The sequence below is a fragment of the Theobroma umbraticum genome, unplaced genomic scaffold (genome assembly GCF_002168275.2).
Source record: "Theobroma umbraticum cultivar Fairchild unplaced genomic scaffold, ASM216827v3 scaffold_51.0, whole genome shotgun sequence".
Taxonomy (NCBI): domain Eukaryota; kingdom Viridiplantae; phylum Streptophyta; class Magnoliopsida; order Malvales; family Malvaceae; genus Theobroma; species Theobroma umbraticum.
In genome coordinates this window covers 7,358,302-7,376,671 of record NW_018397260.1, presented here as the reverse complement: position 1 = coordinate 7,376,671, position 18,370 = coordinate 7,358,302, and the positions used below count along the sequence as shown (strand labels likewise).

Below are 18,370 nucleotides of genomic sequence, written 5' to 3'. Positions count from 1 at the left end.
TTTACCATTCAATAAGTATTGATCAAAATTTAAATATAACTAATGTTTTAATAATTTTATTACATATTATTGACATTCTGGTTGAACTCTATCCATATCTAAGTTTCGAGTTTCAAAATTAATTTTTGTTTGATCATTTTCAATAAGCAACTTTACATTTTTTTTGCAAAATATAAATATTTTAAAAGAATAATTTCAAGACTGACAGCCAAGACTGGGAAGTGTATAAACACTACTAACTTTTGAAACCCTTTCAATATAGTTTAAGGAATGTCAATAAACACCACTAAATTTTGAATAATAACTGTATGTGGTGGCTTTTTGTAGATAATTGATAATATATAAAAACTATATATTATCAATGCATTAAATATAAACTTTTAATTAATTTAAAATTTGAAAACCAATGATATCTTATCTCGATAATAAAGAAGAGAGTTTGAAATATTGAGATCTTAAGTTGAAATCCAGCAAGTGCGAGTTTGGTCTAAATCTGTATCAAAATTCTATAATTATATATTAATTTGTGGACTCAATTATTTTTTATATTAGATATAATACTTTATTATGATTGTAATTGTGCAGGTAACTTTGTCAAAATAAAAATTTAAAATTTTGAAAAATATTAATTTTTTTTACACTCTATTTTCCATAACCTATTATAATGATTAACTAAGCACTTCCATTTATTTTATAGACATTTCAATTGCCATAACATGTGAGCCCGCAAAATCAACTTTTTGATGTGAAAAATGAGTCGTCATCAATCTTTTTTGTTGAAGTGTGATTGCTCACTTAAGTGAATCTATACTTTTTAATGAGATCTTAAGTTCATTTAAAACGATAGATTTCGTCTACAAAATAAGTTAAATTCGAAAGTACAGTTACCTGTGAGAAAAGTATTACCATCCTCTCAACATCCACACTTAATTAATTATATGTTATTAATAAATCAATTTTAAATTCGATTTCTCTTAATTATTTTTATATTTTATTTTGTCATTTTACAACAAATAAAAATCCTTTGATATTGAAATGTCTTTTGAATACTCCAATACTTATGATAGATTTCAAGAAAAATTTCTTACCTAGAAATTTTCAAAAAAAATCCCTTATAATATTCTTCAAATTCCATTATCATAAAGTTTTTATTTACTCATCTATTTATTTATGTTAAGCTTATTTTATATGTTTATTTACAAACTTATTTTTTAAATATTTTGAAATAAATAAAAATACCCTAAAATTTCTCCTAAACTCTCCAACTCTTTTAGTAGAATTTAAGAAAACTTTTTTCACTTACAATTTTTAAGAAAATAATTCCTTATAACATTCTTGAAATTTCATCATTGTAGAGTTTTTATTTATTTATTTATTTATTTATGTTAAACTTAATTTATATGTTTATTTCAAATTTATCAAATAAAGCAAACAAAAACTGGGAATAAAAAAATAAATACCAAAATAAGATAAAAAGGAAAAGTAAAAGAAATAAATAAGTTCACACATTTTTATGTGAATTGGGCCTGCCTCTTTTAAAGTCTGTTCCTTCAAACAGGCCACAAGCTAGGATTGGACTAAAATGGCAGAGTTTTTATTTATTTATTTATGTTAAACTTGTTTTATATGTTTATTTGAACTTTATCAAATAAACCAAAAAAAAACTCAAAATAAAAAAATAAATACGAAAATAAGATAAAAAAAGAAAAGAAAAAGAAATAAATAAGTCTACACTTTTTTATGTGAATTGGGCCGGCCTTTTTTAAAGTCTATTACTTCAAACAGGCCTCAAGCTTGGATTGGACTAAAATGGGCCTCACTTATCACTTCAAGCAGGACACAATCTAAGATTGGACTAAAGTGGACCTCAGTCAACGTGGATCACCATGTCAACTACTTCTTTAAAAAAAACATGCTATTGGTGAGAATCAAACATCAGATCTCTTACTCATAACTTGGTTTAGTTTTTTTTTTTTAGTTTAAAAGTTATTATAAAATTATTATGAAAAATAATAATTTTTAAAATTAAGTTAAAACTATTTAATAAATTATTTGATAAAATAAATTATATAAATTTTAATTTTAATTAAATTTTTTCATAAATGATATTTATGTTATCTTTAATTATTTAATAAACTAAAATGAAACAAATTTGTTTTGAGCTTATATATAATTTGAAATGTTAAAATCAAAATAATCAGACCATGATACTTTAATTCTTCAAGAAAAAAGAGAAAATAGGAAAAGATGTATTGGATATTAAAATCTTTTTTGACGAACAAGAGAAAACCTTTAAATAGTACATAAATGCAGTTTTAAAATTTAGATTTTCTTTTTTCTTCATCTTTATAAGAACAAAAAAAAATCTCATATTTTGTTATTTTTTTATTGGGTCTTTTATTTTTTTTTAGTAATCTTTGTAGAGAAAGGTAGAGAAAAAGAAAGGATTTGCATTAGAGAAAAATGATTTGCAAAAGAAGAGAGAAGAGAGGGAGATTGATCGAGAGAAATAAAGTATTTATTGAAAAGATGACGTGTTTTTAAAATAAGGATATTCTTTAAGCTTTTTTTTTAAATTTTATTTTTTAAAAAAAGTTATTTTTTTATAAACTTTTCAAAACCCTATTTGACTCAACTTTTATTTTTAAGAGGTTAATTAAATTTTTTTTAAAAAAAGTCAAATCAAATAAGTATTTATTTTTATTTTTTTAATAAAAATAGAATTTTGAAATTGGTAAATTAGGACCAATTTTATTCAAAAAAGAGAAAATTATGAAAAATAACTTTTCTTGACAAGGACATTTCAAAACTAACTATCAAAATAAATTTAATTATTTTTAGCCATATTTAACTATGACTTGATAAAAATACCTTTAAAACTATTTTAAATAAATTAAACCATTCATCACAATTTTTCCTTATTTGTGCTTCTGATTTACCTCTCTCATCATCCCACTCTCTCTAATTTTATCGATTTCTTTTTCGGTATTTGTCTGCTATGCTTTCGATTTTTCTCTCTCATGTTTTCAGATTTCTCTTTCTTACGCTTTTAAGACACCGAACAATGGTTTTGATATGCTTGGATGGGTGGCTATTTAGAAAATTTAATTTTTATCTATTTTGGATAAAATTAAAATAGTAGAAATGATCACAGTTATTTGAAATAGCTTTTGATTGGATCAATTTGAGGACGTAGACACCAATAAACTCAAAATTTTAAAATTTATAAACTTAGATTTTCAAAGAATTTTTTTTTATTTTTAGTTGAAATAGATGTTTTAGATAAGAAAATTTGTGTTTTGATTTATAAAAATATATTAGAAATATTTTAATCAATACCAAATTGTCAAAAAAAAATTTTAAAAAATGAAGAGGGTTAAGAGGATTTAAAATTTTAGTTCATAAGTAACAATAACATTTTAGGCATTAAAATATAACAAAGTGTTTTTGAATATAGCATGTAATAATAATATTTTTTCAACATGTAACAATAATATTTTTTTTCAACGTAGCATGTAACAACTTAACCATGACGTGTCACATATAAAAGTACATGGCGTGTAACAACCTAACTATTGCGTGTAGCATGTTTTTGTACATAACGTGTAATAATAGTATGTTTTTTCAACATAATATATAAGAACCTAATCATGACGTGTTATATATTTTTGCATAGGGTGTGTAACAACTTAACCATACTGTGTAATATGTTTTTATACATGACGTGTAACATTATGACATGTAATTTCATTAAGAGTAATTTTATCTAACTTGACTAAAATTAGTTAAAATTATAAAAAAAGCTACTTTTAAAAAAAATTATCTTTAAGAGTTATTTTTAAAAATACCCCTTCAAAATATATTTTTTTTCTTTTTTTTTACCTTTATCATTATTTTTCTTTTTTTTCAGATTTTTTAAATTTTTTATTTAATTTTGTTTTTATTAATGAGATGCTTCGAATAAAATGAAATGTCTACACTTGCCATACAAAACAACCTTTTATGATAAAAAGGTTTGAGATGGAAAATATGGAAGGGATACGAGTTTCATTAAAACCTTTTAACTTTACGACCAAAAGAAAAAGGTCTCTTCCATTTTTATTGGATAGACCCTTCAAAGTTTTAAAAGCGGTGTTAAAGAATCTAACTATTCCAATCCTTAATATTCACAATTATTGTGAAAAGCCAAAATATTTTCATTTCATTTTTTATGTTATTTTGAAATAAAAATTTTCAATTATTGAAACGTTTGTTTTTCACAAAAACATACATGTATAGTATTCATATTTAGATGTACATATATATTCAAAACACTTTCCTTCAAAACCTTTGACATTAAACATATCCAATCAATAGTTTATAATTTCATACTTTTTCAACTTTCTAAAATATATTTAATTATATCCAAAATAATTTTAAAACGCGTATCTACTTACAATACTTTTCGAGCACTTTCAACTAATCAAACCTCACTTAACCCGACAAGTTAGAACATTCAACAATATCTAATTTAATAAGTAATCATTAATATCATCATAATTATTTTCAGAAAATCGTAAAAAACAAATACTCATGTTCAATCTTATCTCATTTTCATCTATTTTTAATAATTTTTATCAATTTTTCTTACAAACTTCATACGTATTAAATAAACAATTTACTTTACGTATTATTCTTCCCGGATAAGCTTTCTAATGGAAGAATCTAGCCAGACTTTAAAAATTTAACAAAAACATTTTGGCTTTAAAGAGGAGAGCTAAAATCAGAAATACCAATATTTTTAAAGTTGATATCCTTGCTTCTAGCGGTTAGAATCTAATACTCTGTTCTGCGCTTGCCGTGTACAAGTGGGAATCTAGTACTCAACATAGCATTATGTGAAGGCGTTGGGCAATCAGCCTAATGCCTTATGGTTTTCAGCTTTACGAGGCGATAAGACGGCAGGTTGCTTTGCCACTCTTTTGTTTTCCTCTATGGATTCTGGGTGAGCAAGCCACATGCATAGTTAATTAACTCTGTAAGTTCCCCTATTACACAATTATTGAATCAATGTATAATTTATAATAAGTTCAATTTATTTTCATCTTTATCAAAAAGTTCATTGATACTCCTCGTCCTCGATCTCTGGGGCATTTTGATGTTGTGGTTAACAAACATTCAAACATTGATGGTCCTGTTCCGAGACAAAACTATGTAGACTCTTTTTGTCCATTTCGTCTCACCCTCACTTGGCTCTTTTCACTTATTGATTCATAAACCCTCTTCCTGACCCTCGATGATTTGTGTATGATGATTGGGAGGTGATCTTTCCATCCCTGATTAATGAAATCCTCTCATTATGTTTTTTTAAAAAAAAAATAAAATTGATCTGTCCTTTTGTCACACACTTGGACACAAACCTGCTTTCATATATCTTTTCGTCGAGTTTGCCCTCTGCTTTTATATATACGTACAGACGATAAAGAAAGATCACTCTGCACTCACTTTGTTGACATATTGGGTATCTTGTGATTCTTTCCGATTCTAGAGATAACATAGCTGTACATTAAGTGTTGACAGTTCATTATGAGTAGAGCTCAATCACAAATCTCTTGTTGGGACTGAGTTGGCGTTTGCGACCAAGAGAAGGAAGACCATGCAGTGCTAGCGGCATGGCGGTTTACGTTTGTGATTTGTCAGCTACCTCAGAAGTTTGGAACTCGTCGGAGCTTTAAAGCAGAACCAACTTCCAGGCCCATGGACGATCCTCCTGATGTTTATCAGTTTACGTATATATAGGAATGGGTTTGGATCATTCAATGTACGGCTTAGGACCACCTCCACTACTACGCCTTAGGACCACCTCCAATACTACGGCTTAGGACTTAAATTTGGTACTCGGTAGCCATACTCAAACAAGCAAGTCATGCCATAAGGCTAAAGCTAGAGTCCAAAACCATAGACTGATTTTGGGCATTGGGTTGGGTCCGCACATCCACGTGATTATCTAAGGACAATATTTCATACTTTGCACAAAAAGCCAAGAGGAATTTATTATTATTATTATTATCAATTTGAGGGATTTGAGACAGGGGAATTCAATTTCTTTTAGTCAAAGATAATACATCAATTATTAAATTAAATATTTGTTTATAAAATATTAAGACAATTGAAGGAAGACCCCAAAGGAATAATAATGTGGATAAAATTTAGTAAAATAAGATTCTTTAATCAAATTCACAAAGTTTTTTTTTATTAAAATCACTTAAGTAAAAATTAAAATAAAAAATCTAAACCAATAAATTGAAAAGATTTGTTATACAGATTAACCCTATAAAAGTTAAAAAATTTTGATTTTTTTAGATATATATTTCTACAAAAATTTCAAACAAAATTTTACCATTCAGTAAGTATTGATCAAAATTTAAATATAAATAGTATTTTAATAATTCCATTACATATTGTTGACATTCTCTATCAACTCTATCCATAAATAGGTTTTGATTTTCAAAATTAATTTATATTTTATCATTTTTGATAAGACACTTTACAATTTTTTTTTTGTAAAATATAGATATTTTAAAAGAATAATTTCAATCATACATAGCTAAGACTGATAGGCAAGACTGGCAAGTGGATGAACACTACTAAATTTTGAAACCCTTTGAATAATATAAGATTCTTTGGACTTAAGAAGATTCTATTTACAAGAATCCCACCAATAAAAAGTTTTTGTGGTAACAAAATTTCATTAATGAAAGAACCAGCATTTAATGTAACAAAAACACGTGTTGGAAATTTTGTTTGTTTGGGTCAAATTAACATTAAAATCATGAAAAAAGAGGAAGGATGTCGGTATAGTTTTAAGACTTGTCAACCTGTCTTATCAATGTTAATCAATTTGCTTGCTTGCAATTATATATATAGTATATTAAAATAAGACGAAACTGATCAATAATTAACCTTTAATTTAAATTTTATATTTTACAAGTATTTATTAATAAAAATATTTATTTAATACTGTCTCGTGATATTTTATTTCATATTCGGATATAAATGTAATTATTAAGATATATATAAAAATTTAAATAAATCATTAATAATTTAGATTTTAAAATTAACGGATTGATAATGCTTGGACTCAAATTGTTACTAGTATCATCTAAAATGCTTCCACCTTTGCCGTTTCCATTAACTTATATTGTTAATATTGATGAAAGGTTTGCATAATCAATTGAGATTTGGAAGATACATTAGATCTTTCAAACCCATGGATTTTTCCGTTCTCGTTAATGTGCAAAAGAAAGGGAGTAGGTGTTTGCCTACAGCTTCTTTGACAAAAAAAGAAAAAAATCAAAAGCTTCCCTCATCCTTCTATTGGACCTTTCAAATCTTAAGATGAGAAGTGGACTTATACGCTACTTTCTTCTTGTCTTCACTCCAGAATGTTTCAACGGTCAAGTTTGGATGCCCATAGATAGTAAAGTATTCTTAATTAATGTAACAAATACACATATAAAAGACAGAATATCCGTTCATATTATAAATTTATAACTGTCACGTATGTATTTATCTTTGATAATATCGAAATAAATTATAAAATAAGATCTTTTCGATAAAATATTTCATCCAAAATGATTATTTTTTTACTAATATTTAAGACAGTACAACACCGATTCGTCGGATGGGATTTTTTTCTTCCCCTAAAACTTGGTAATTAAGATGGATATTGATATAGATGATTATATATGTAATATATATATATATATATATTATCATATGATTATTTAAAAATATTAGTAGGTCAAGTCGACCGCCGTTTGCAGGTGTGGGTCATGACTCATGACAGTGAAGAAATTTTACTCCTTGTCTTTATCTTCAATTATTGAGAGTATCTTAGGCGGACTGGCAATTATCTTGGTGGAAACTAAAGTCAAGAGAAATGAGTTGACGGCCACAGCATTGGGAACTTTATCATATGATTTTGGCCACAACATGAAAATGCCCGCAAAACTCAATCCTTCTCTTAGCTACCCTAACATCAATGTATTAACTCCTTGATAAAGACGAAAATAAATGTAGCTTGCTATTCCATCTTGCTCCATTTTTATTTTCTATTTCTATAAGCAATTAAAACGAAAACTTAGGGAATTAATTATATATACGGCTAAAAATTTTTCTAATTTATATTAGAACACATACTTTTTCTCCATAACTAATTAATTCGATGGGTGTAAAAATGAAAAAAAAAAGAAAAAAGAGAAATGATTTTTCCTTCTTGCATAGTTGTTGAATAAAATAAATAAATAAAACTTAATTTTTCGAATCAAATATGTTTAGATTGACATATTATTGATGCTAATCATTTAAATGTAATGTTCGTTTTTTCTTGCTAAATTTGATTAGCTTTTGTATTATGAAATAAAAAAATTGAAGTACTAGTAGTTACATCTTGCAAGATATAATTTTAACAAAAAATTGTGAGAAATTACCTTCTTTATAAACCCAATTCAGAAATATCATTTATTATAATTTTAATTATTTTTAGTTTATTTTTGGCATGACTTGACCACAATGCCCTTTAAACAATTTCAGACAAATTAAAATAATTTCAGTTTTCTCTATCTCGTCATCTAAATAAAAACTCTAAAATTAAATGTCGATTTCTCTCTCTTGTCAAATACTGTCTATATCATCATCTATCGTCATCCAACTCTTTTTCATTATTCCAAAGAGTAGAGATGACATCAAGGTATTTGCTTTAGGTTATTAGGTTTATTAGTTTATATTCATATATCTCCAAAGTTAAGAGATTAAAATTGATTAGACATATTTATAAATTAAAACACTGTATAACTTTGGCAATTTAAACTTGATTAAGATTAAGCAAATCAATTAGTTATTAAGTATCACATTATTGATTTTTAAACATTATGTCATTAGTTTTTAGACATTGTGTCACTGATTTTTTAGTATCATATGATACTAAGTTTTAAGCATTAATGACTTAATTATTATGTCTTTAGTTGTTAAATCTTATGTGACTAGTTTTTAGACATTGCATGATTAGGTTGTAGGCATTGAGTGACTATTTTTAGACAATGTCTAAGTGACACAATGTCTACAAACTAGTCATATAATGTATTACTAATTAGTCACGTAATGTTTATCAACTAGTTACGCTATGCTTATCAACCAATTATGCAATATTCAAAAACTAGTTAGGTAATGTCCAAAAACCAACAAAAACTACTGAATTCTATTTAACAAAATCAACAATTTCAAACAACACACCCTATTTCATTTAACAATAAGATCAACGAATATACTTACTTAACAAAAAATGTTCAAAATGCTTAAAGGTTTGTCTTCATATATCAAAAACTATTCCAAAATACTTAAAATACTCAAAGATTTTTCTTCGTATACCAAAAACCACTCTAAAATACTCAAAATACTTTAAGAAAAATCCAAAGGATATGAGTCAATTTGAGGTAATTTTTTTTAACTAAAAATAATTAAAATTATAAAAAGAGTATTTTAAAAAACATCTTATTTATAAGAAGTATTTTTGAAAAGAACCCTAATTCTAACTAAGATTTTAATGCAAAAATAATTGGTTTTTTGAATTTTAGATTTTGGATTTGCTGATATGATTATCTCACCCTCATATCTCTATATCTTGGTACATATATGTAATTGAGCTTGTGCTTTTGTCACACACTTGAACACACAAACCTGCTTTCGTATTACTGTAAAGCACACGGACAGCAGACTTTGCTCTCTATAAATACATTCATACTGTAGAGAATACATCAGTCTACACTGCTTTGTCTCTGCTAATCATGGAGGTCAAGGAAGCAGAACCAAACACCACCATGAGAAAAGCTCTCCTAGTGATAAACTGCTTCGTCTTAGCCATAGGCAACTGCGGCGGCCCACTTATGATGCGCCTCTACTTCATCCATGGTGGGAAACGAGTCTGGTTCTCGAGCTGGCTCGAAACTGGTGGTTGGCCCATCATCCTTGTCCCCATCGCCTGTGCTTACATGCACCGTCGTAGGGCCCAACCCACATCAAGAAACAAGTTCTTCTTCATGAAACCTCCCTTGTTCATTGCCTCCGCGGTCATCGGAATCCTTACGGGCTTTGATGACTACCTCTACGCCTACGGCGTGGCCCGTCTCCCCGTTTCAACCTCTTCTTTAATCATCGCCGCGCAATTGGCTTTCACAGCAGGGTTTGCTTTCCTCTTGGTGAAGCAAAAGTTCACTTCTTATTCCATAAACGCTGTGTTTTTGTTAACCATAGGAGCAGGCGTTCTAGCTCTGAATACGAGCAGTGACCGGCCTGAGAATGAATCAAACAAGGAATACGTTTTGGGGTTCCTAATGACTATTGCAGCAGCGGTGTTGTATGGATTTGTTTTGCCCCTGGTGGAGTTAACGTACAAGAAGGCAAAGCAAGAAATCAGCTACGCCCTTGTGATGGAGATTCAGATGGTGATGTGTTTGTTTGCTACTGTGTTTTGCACCGTTGGGATGCTGGTTAACAACGATTTCAAGGTTCCTTTTCTTGCTCTTTACCGGCCCAAATTTAGCATATTCCATCTCATGATTAACTGTATCCAACTCTAGTTAATGGAGATGCTTTTAAATCTACTGTATATTATTGTTTAATTAATTTCCATTTCTTGAGACAAAAAGGTAGGCACAACTCAAACCCACTTCTATATATATTAGTTATAGATTTCCTTTTTTATATTGCAAATTAAAGCCATGATACTGATCGGCAGCTACAAAGATATTGACCTAGTATAGGATGAAATGCTATATATTATATTTTGCAGGCAATTCCAAGGGAAGCAAGGGAATTCGGGCTTGGCGAAACAAAGTATTATGTTGTCGCGATTTCGAGTGCAATAATATGGCAGGGTTTCTTCTTGGGAGCAATAGGAGTAATCTTTTGTGCTTCATCTTTGGTATCGGGTATTATGATTGCAGTTCTATTACCTGTAACGGAGATTCTGGCAGTAATTTTCTTCAAAGAAAAATTTCAAGCAGAAAAAGGTATAGCTCTTGCACTCTCACTCTGGGGATTCATTTCGTACTTCTACGGTGAAATAAAGCAGACCAAGGAAAAGAAACGAGCTCTTGAAACAGAAATGCCACCGGTTCCCAATAGTCTGGAAACTGTTTAGAAATATTGGTGATCCGAGCAAATCCAAGCTATAATTACCTTTGAATATTGCTCGAAACATTTGCAAAAGAGGAGAGAAATTTATTCTCGTTAGATAAGAAATGACCTTTGTATGTTCTTGTGAGAATTCGATTTTCTATTGTTTCGGCTTTTAAAGACCGAAAACTATTGATACATATAATTCTCAAAGTTTCTTTGTCATTTTCAAATTTAACTTCAAAAAATTACATATGTATGCATCATGTATGTCTTATGTTTTCATATATACATATGTACATATACATGTACATACAAGTATTTGTATACTATTATTCTCTCTACGTTTCTCGGCTAATGCTTGCTTAGTTCAACATTCAAATACTTTAATTCCTCAAAAAAAAAAAAAAAAAAAGAATTGGGGAGGGGGAATCAGGATATCTACACGCATTCAACAAAAATAAACCAATAAAATTGTCCCCAAAGCAGCAATATCCCTGTAAAGCATCTAACCACTTCTCAAACCCTAAATCAAGCCTCTTTAGATCCCTGTGAAACAACAATCTCAATGAAATTCAGGTGGCCAGCCAACCTTGAGGGAAAAGCTTTCAACATCTAGAATACAGTGGACTATAATAATGCCATCAAGTGGCTTCAACGTTGCAAAGCATAGTACAAGACTACCCTCCAATTTATATAACTAAACAATGTGTACGCTGCATTGCTACATTTTATTTTCAGTAAACTAATATCTATGGAAGAATTGAAGGAAAAGAAAATGGATGCTAGCAAAACGAATGTACCTTTTCGTTTATTGCGTGGTTGAAAAGCAAGCCCTATACAACAACTATCATGTGTAAACAGCTAGAGTACTAAAAGTGAGAAAAAAGAGGCATTCCTTTTGATGCCCAAATAATTGGTAACAAATGGAACTATTGGTTAGAGAATTTACCCTTCCCCCTTAAAAAATGGAGGGAGGGAAGGGGGCCGGGGGGTGGGGGTTGCATTTCCTTTACCCTCAGTTGGCGTGCATGTCTTCATTGCCTTGAGTCAGTTTAGCCCATTGTCTTTTTCAGGATGAGAAGGATTAGCAGGAGTAGAGAAAACTCAATCACAAACTTAGGACTCGTCACTTGTTCAAGAATTGTTTCCCACCTGTAAGTTCAACCAGTAGAGAGCTGCTGATAAAGCCTGTTGTCCATTTCAGGGTCTTCATTATAATCAGAATAATTACCGAAGGACCCAATGCTACACAACAAAAATTAAGGTAACTGATGCATGCCAGATAAATTTCAAATCTATCGAATTCAAGCCAGCCGCTCTGAACCAAAGCTAATTTAATATCTACTCAGAAATGAAGATCTAACAAAGTACAAATCAGGAACATGATGACATTCCCTATCACAAGATCAGCTATCACCTTTAGTGCATGTTGATGCCAAACATCTATTTCATGAACAGCTAATATCATGGAAATAATTGTATTATGCCAAGAACAGATGTGTCAAAATCTGAACTCATCATATTAATGATGTAAATGAGTTTGAAAGAACTGGAATTATCAGGTAACATGCATATTGTGATGTACACTTACCAGTTGCCTTCAACAGTGCTGTTGTTTTCAATATTAATTTCCTCCTTCGCAAGTTCCTCTAAAATAGCACGTTGCCGGTCATTTATCGCACTGCAGAGGAGGTAGGGAGGATGAACAATATGACAAAATAAATATTTGGAAATGTGCTTTTTCAGAGAGTCTACATTGCACAGAACTCAGGCTTCAAAAGCAATAATCATATAATCATTCCAACATTTGTCTACAATAAAGAAAAGATAACCTCAGTTTTGGCAAACAGGTCACCGTGTAAATGTAAATCTTTTAGTTTTCATACAGTATCAACAATAAGATAAGGTGATGAACACTCACATTTCAAAACAACAATAACAACAACTCATAAAACAGAATGCTCTAGGGATTGACAAGATAAAAATGATAGGGGTTGACCAAATTTTAAACCACCATTCACATAGGAGTTAGAACAGAGGCTATAGTTTATAAGTGTAAAAGACCCAGACACGGCAAAGGCCTGCTATAATTTGAACTGGTTCTTCCACCTCATAAAGTCTAATACTTGGCTATAGCAAGCTCTCATATACCTACTTAACATTTTATCGAAAAAACTTCAGTTGACAGTAAAAGCATCTCCTAGTCTCAAAAGTATCAGGTGATCTCAAAAATGAGAAATTATACTTGACAACTATGAAGAAAGTTTCCATTTCCACGAATACACTTTGACTGGTATAGTACATTTAGCTGTCAGTTTATCTTTTGATTAACTAGTATATTGAATTAAAAAGATCAGACTGTCCAACTTCAACCCCATGTTAGAGGAGAGAGGAAAAATAATAGTAAAAAGAATGCAAAATCCTGTAAATAGTTCACCAGGACATATATTTGAGGAAGAAATCACCTTTCTTTTTTATGAGGAAAGAGGAAGAAAACAACTTAATTAGTATCATGATAATTTTTCTAATGCCCAGAAGCATAATATACTCAACTAAGCCTCAATTCCAAGAGGAAGACAATTAGGTATACTTCAAACAAATGAAATATCTTTGGTGTAATGCTCTCCAAACTGATCTATATATCTTCATGTCATCAGTCATAAATGTAGAGATAACCAATAATATAAACCAAAATAAGCTAAAGGAAGCATACGTGGGCAAATTAACACGGAAGCGGACATATTGATCTCCATGATGTACTATAAAACCATGCTTTGGCAGTCCTGCAGGAAATCAAAAAGAAAGCACATTTATAGCAGGAAAATGCACGAGACAGTAAATTCAAGCAGCACGGAGAAATGAGGAAAGGAGGCAGGGCGGTATGGGGGAATGATTAAACATACCTTTGCCTCTTAGAACCAGTAGTTCTCCATGTTGACATCCTTTTGGTATCTGAGGACACCATAATTTCAAACCACAAAATGGTTAATGTCAAATACATTGAGGCATGTCAATTGTTAAAAATTAATAAAAATAACGAGGCTCTAGACAATGGGCCCAAAATGAATGAGATTACAGAATATCGCATGAATTTTAATCGACAAGGTATCTATATCAACCTGAATAATTCATGCCAGGTTCACAGATTAATGGGTCCAAATCATGATAAGACTGAGGGTCATGTCCAATTATCTTTAAACATTCAGTACTTAATTTGGCTTAACTAGCCTACCTATAACACCAGAAAATTTACAAAAACATCTTCTTTTGCCATTCGGTAACTCCTACCAGATCGTAATCAACAAACATATAAAAAAGGAGCATAAAAACAACAGTATTACTTTCACTTGAATCTTCCCCGACAAGGTAGGCACCTCAACTTTACCACCAAGAATTGCCTGTAAGAGATCCAAACATCAATTATTGATAGAATTATTTGGGTTCTGTAAGCAAATCTATAAAGTTGTTCAACAGGGTATGATAGACAACATAACTTTAGTTCAAAAAGGTAGCAAGTATGTACACACTTAGAAATCAACTGAGATATCTTCACTAATAATAAGACATAATATAGTATAAGCCTAAAAATAGATCAAGGTAAGACAATTGACATTTAGGAAATAAAGAACGTATAGAAGTTGATAGAGAAAAATAAGAGTTCGGCACCAAAAGTTTTGAATGTTGGTGAAATTGCACATCTGATTTAACCAGATGGAACACAAACAAGTGCACTAAATATTTCGCAAAGCACAAATTCTTACTTGAGTAAACCTAATATTAGAGTTGACATAAACATCTGCACCATCTCTAGCAAAGACAGGATCATCTGCAACCTATATTACAAAAGCAAAGTTCAGAAAGCAAGGACAATATACATATATCTCAACCAGCAAATAGTATTTAGTTATTTACTTCTGTACTAGCCTATTGGGCGGCCTCCTCAAATCAAGTTCAAAAATCATCCTATTCTAGTTTCAACTAAAGGTGTCCCATATGTGTCAGCTCAAACAAAATGTAGAGCCATATTAAAATGCATATTATATTGAGGAGCAATCTCATGACCAGAAATTAAAAATGCATATATGAATTTACACTTGCACATAATTAACCTTAAGCAACCAGACCTTAAGTAAGCTTTATAAAGATATAAGGAAATAGAAGGAACTGCACCTTTATTTTAATGAACAAGTTACCAGGTTGACTTCCTTGTCGCCTGATATTACCAGCTTCTGGTATACGTATTGTATCTCCAGAATCCACACCTAATCCATTTTTTGAGAATAACAATAAGTAGAACCAACAAAATTAATGCCACTATAATAAGCATCATATCTTTGTGCCAAATAAAGGAAGACCAATTATGCAATGAAGGTTCCATCCTAAACTAGTTTGACATTCTTAGATCCATGGAATATGCAGAAACTAATGGCAGTACTTGTCATAGAGAAGGTCTAATTAACAAAAACTGTATTACTTAGGAAGCACTGAACACTCAAAAACGAAAAAGAAAAAAAAAAAGAAATAATATGATAGGATCTGCAAAAGCCAACCTTAGACAAAAAGAAAATAGCTATAAAGATTATCTTATAGCAATACGCTAGACCATATCAGAAATCCATGTGCAACCACTTTCCTTATATGAACTGTAAGAATCAAAGCTACCCCTCAACCTTCTGAACATGAAAAATTGATTCATCAAAAACAGGCATTTTATATCTACCTGCAGGTATTGTAACTTTAACTTCTTTAACACCTTCAACAACCCCTGATCCTTCGCATGACAGACAGTATTCCTGGATCATATGTGTAAAACCTTGTTAACATGGCATACAAGTAAAAAGAAAGATGGGGCTATTTTGCCCAAATTCACATCAGACCTCGATTCTTTGTCCTGATCCTTTACAAGTGTTGCATGTTGATGTAAATGGAGGAATTGTAACCTGGTTAAGAGTTAATACAGTTTAATAAATAAAAGGTAGCAGGCATTATTTTCAGAAAGTGAGACCTATAGGAAGGATTTATCTACTAATCACCATCAAAATAGATTGTCAAAACACTTACCGTCCCTGTGCCTCTGCAAGTTGGACAAACTTTCACTTTGGCATTAAGTGGATAGCCACGCCCATCTGCATTACACAATAAGGAAAGCATAAGAAAACTACATCATCTATAAAGAAGAAAGGAACCAATACTTCATACAAATGGAAAGTGTAGAGAAATATATTCAACAAGATGCTGGAAAAAATTTGCAAAAAATTAAACAAAACATGACTTCTAACAGCGACGTGAATACATACAAAATTTTGAACAAACATTATAAATTGAGAAGTTGAAAGATTATCGCATGTGGTAGACTACATTGGTGCTTGTATGATTCTTGAACACAACCTGATTCCAACAAAATGTTAGCTCCACTTACCGCAAGAATCACAAGGAACAAATGCATCAAAACATAGATCCTTTGTGCATCCTTTAGCAGCTTCAGAAAAAGAGAGCAACAGCTCTGCCTACAAAATTCCAAAGAGAACATATTTTAACTTGAAAATATAAGTTATGAACAGTAGAAAAATTAGGGAGAGAAAAATGTGTTGACCTGGATATCTGGTGCAAATTGATCCATCTCGTCTTGAAATATCTGCAACAAATCAAGTTTCAGCATTTTAGGAATTATGACAACCACTTGCACGGAGAAGAGAGTAGAAACAGGGAACACTGAATACCTCAGAAAATATCTTAGAGAAAGAATCAGAGAAGTTTGTTTGATAAGAATATCGAAACCCTTGTGCACCACTTGCATCATAAAATCTGAACCCTTGAGCACCATCTGCACCAAATTCCATGTCTTCTGAACTTCTAACACGTGTCTTCAGTGGAAAGATTCAGAGTAATTCATTAGTTTAGAAACCACTAACAAGAACCACCGACATTGAAATGCAGAAAGTTTGAAAGTCCCAACTCGAGAATTCGTGACAGCTAAAAGTAACAAAAATGTACTGCAGGTTTACTTGCTGGAGGAGAACAAAAAGCAACAGCAAAACAAACCAGGAAAAACAAAAGGCACAGGGGAGGAAGAGTATTAATTACCCTATCATATTCTCTCCTCTTCTTCGCATCTTGCAAAGTCTGCAATTAACCAGAACAATTATACAAGGAAATTTTTACAAGATTAAAAAATATTGTTCAAAATTAGACTTTTGCATTTATTAACTTTCATTAGAAAGGACAAAATTCTTGGGATTAACCAACAACTATGAAACTACAAACCTCATAGGCATCCGTTATCTCTTGGAACTTCCTCTTTGCAGAAGGATTTTTCTTATTTGCATCAGGATGGTACTTCTTGGCAAGCTCCATAACCAAAAATTACCAAAAAAAATCCCACTTGGTTTATACATATGAATCAATAAAATTAAGTCAAAAATTTATTTTGGACTATGCAAATGCCAACATCAATCTACTCACAGCATGATAGGCCTTTTTAATTTCATCTCGAGTAGCATTTTCCGGTACTCCAAGAATTTCATAGTAGTCTTGTTTAGCAAAGCAGCATGGCCCTAGAAAAAGGCCTCAAACTTCACAAAATTGAATTTATAACAAAAAAAAATGAAAATCTTAAAGATGAAAAAAAAAACCGGTTGCATGGAAATAACGCTCTCTCAACGGCATTCCAGTGACCGTAAAATCAGAAGGTTTCCCAAAACCAAAACTGCAACTGTGCAAAGCTTATTCCACGAAAAAAGATAATTTATCATTAGCTTATTCGAAATGTGTATAAAAAAAAATTAAGCTAAGCATCGGTTTTAGAACAAACGAGCATTACCTCTTTCACAATTTAAAGATTGGACTAATGCAGAAAGTTTCCTAACCCCGTCGCTTCTTTCAATCGCCGATTCCACGGCCATAGTTGAAAGCAAGTGCCGTCGACACTGCACATCAAAATTCAGGTATATAAAATCATCTATTAAAAGAAAATGATTCTTCGAGTGAAATTGAAGTGCAAAAAATTGGTTAAGAAATTAGGTCGATGGCACTTACTAGACCTAGCCAGTTGAATCTTCCCATTTTGGAGCTGAAATGTTACGTTATATGATTCGTTGAACAAAATTTGACGGAAATTTAAAGGAAAAAAATGAAAAGAAAATTGTTGAAATATTTAGGAGTCAAAGGCGATCAAAAGAATCAAACGAGTCGTGTTGCGCAAGCAAAAAAAAAA

General features: G+C 30.8%; 2 protein-coding genes across 5 annotated transcripts; one reads left to right on the top strand and one right to left on the bottom strand.

Annotated features, from left to right (window-relative positions):
* The first annotated feature begins 9,716 nt into the window (after positions 1-9,716).
* PUP3 (purine permease 3) lies at positions 9,717-11,501 on the top strand. Its single transcript, XM_021428804.2, has 2 exons — positions 9,717-10,544; positions 10,829-11,501. The coding sequence occupies exons 1-2, from the start codon at positions 9,825-9,827 to the stop codon at positions 11,177-11,179; spliced, it is 1,071 nt and encodes a 356-aa protein (XP_021284479.1). The 5' UTR covers positions 9,717-9,824; the 3' UTR covers positions 11,180-11,501.
* Positions 11,502-12,130: 629 nt separating this feature from the next.
* On the bottom strand, positions 12,131-18,364 carry ATJ1 (DNAJ heat shock family protein). 4 transcript variants are annotated; one of them, XM_021428801.2, is made up of 19 exons: positions 18,193-18,364; positions 17,978-18,083; positions 17,790-17,879; positions 17,620-17,711; positions 17,422-17,505; positions 17,242-17,280; positions 16,878-17,021; positions 16,751-16,792; positions 16,577-16,664; positions 16,219-16,283; positions 16,035-16,097; positions 15,878-15,950; positions 15,328-15,419; positions 14,919-14,990; positions 14,499-14,555; positions 14,061-14,109; positions 13,871-13,940; positions 12,749-12,838; positions 12,131-12,309 (listed from the first exon to the last, which is right to left on the bottom strand). In XM_021428801.2, exons 1-19 carry the CDS (start codon positions 18,217-18,219, stop codon positions 12,210-12,212), a joined length of 1,443 nt encoding a protein of 480 aa, XP_021284476.1. In that variant the 5' UTR covers positions 18,220-18,364; the 3' UTR covers positions 12,131-12,209. The 4 variants fall into 4 exon arrangements, with proteins under 4 accessions (XP_021284476.1, XP_089639752.1, XP_021284477.1 ...); XM_021428802.2 differs by having other exon boundaries at positions 12,168-12,402; XM_021428803.2 differs by having other exon boundaries at positions 12,168-12,345.
* Positions 18,365-18,370: the final 6 nt, after the last annotated feature.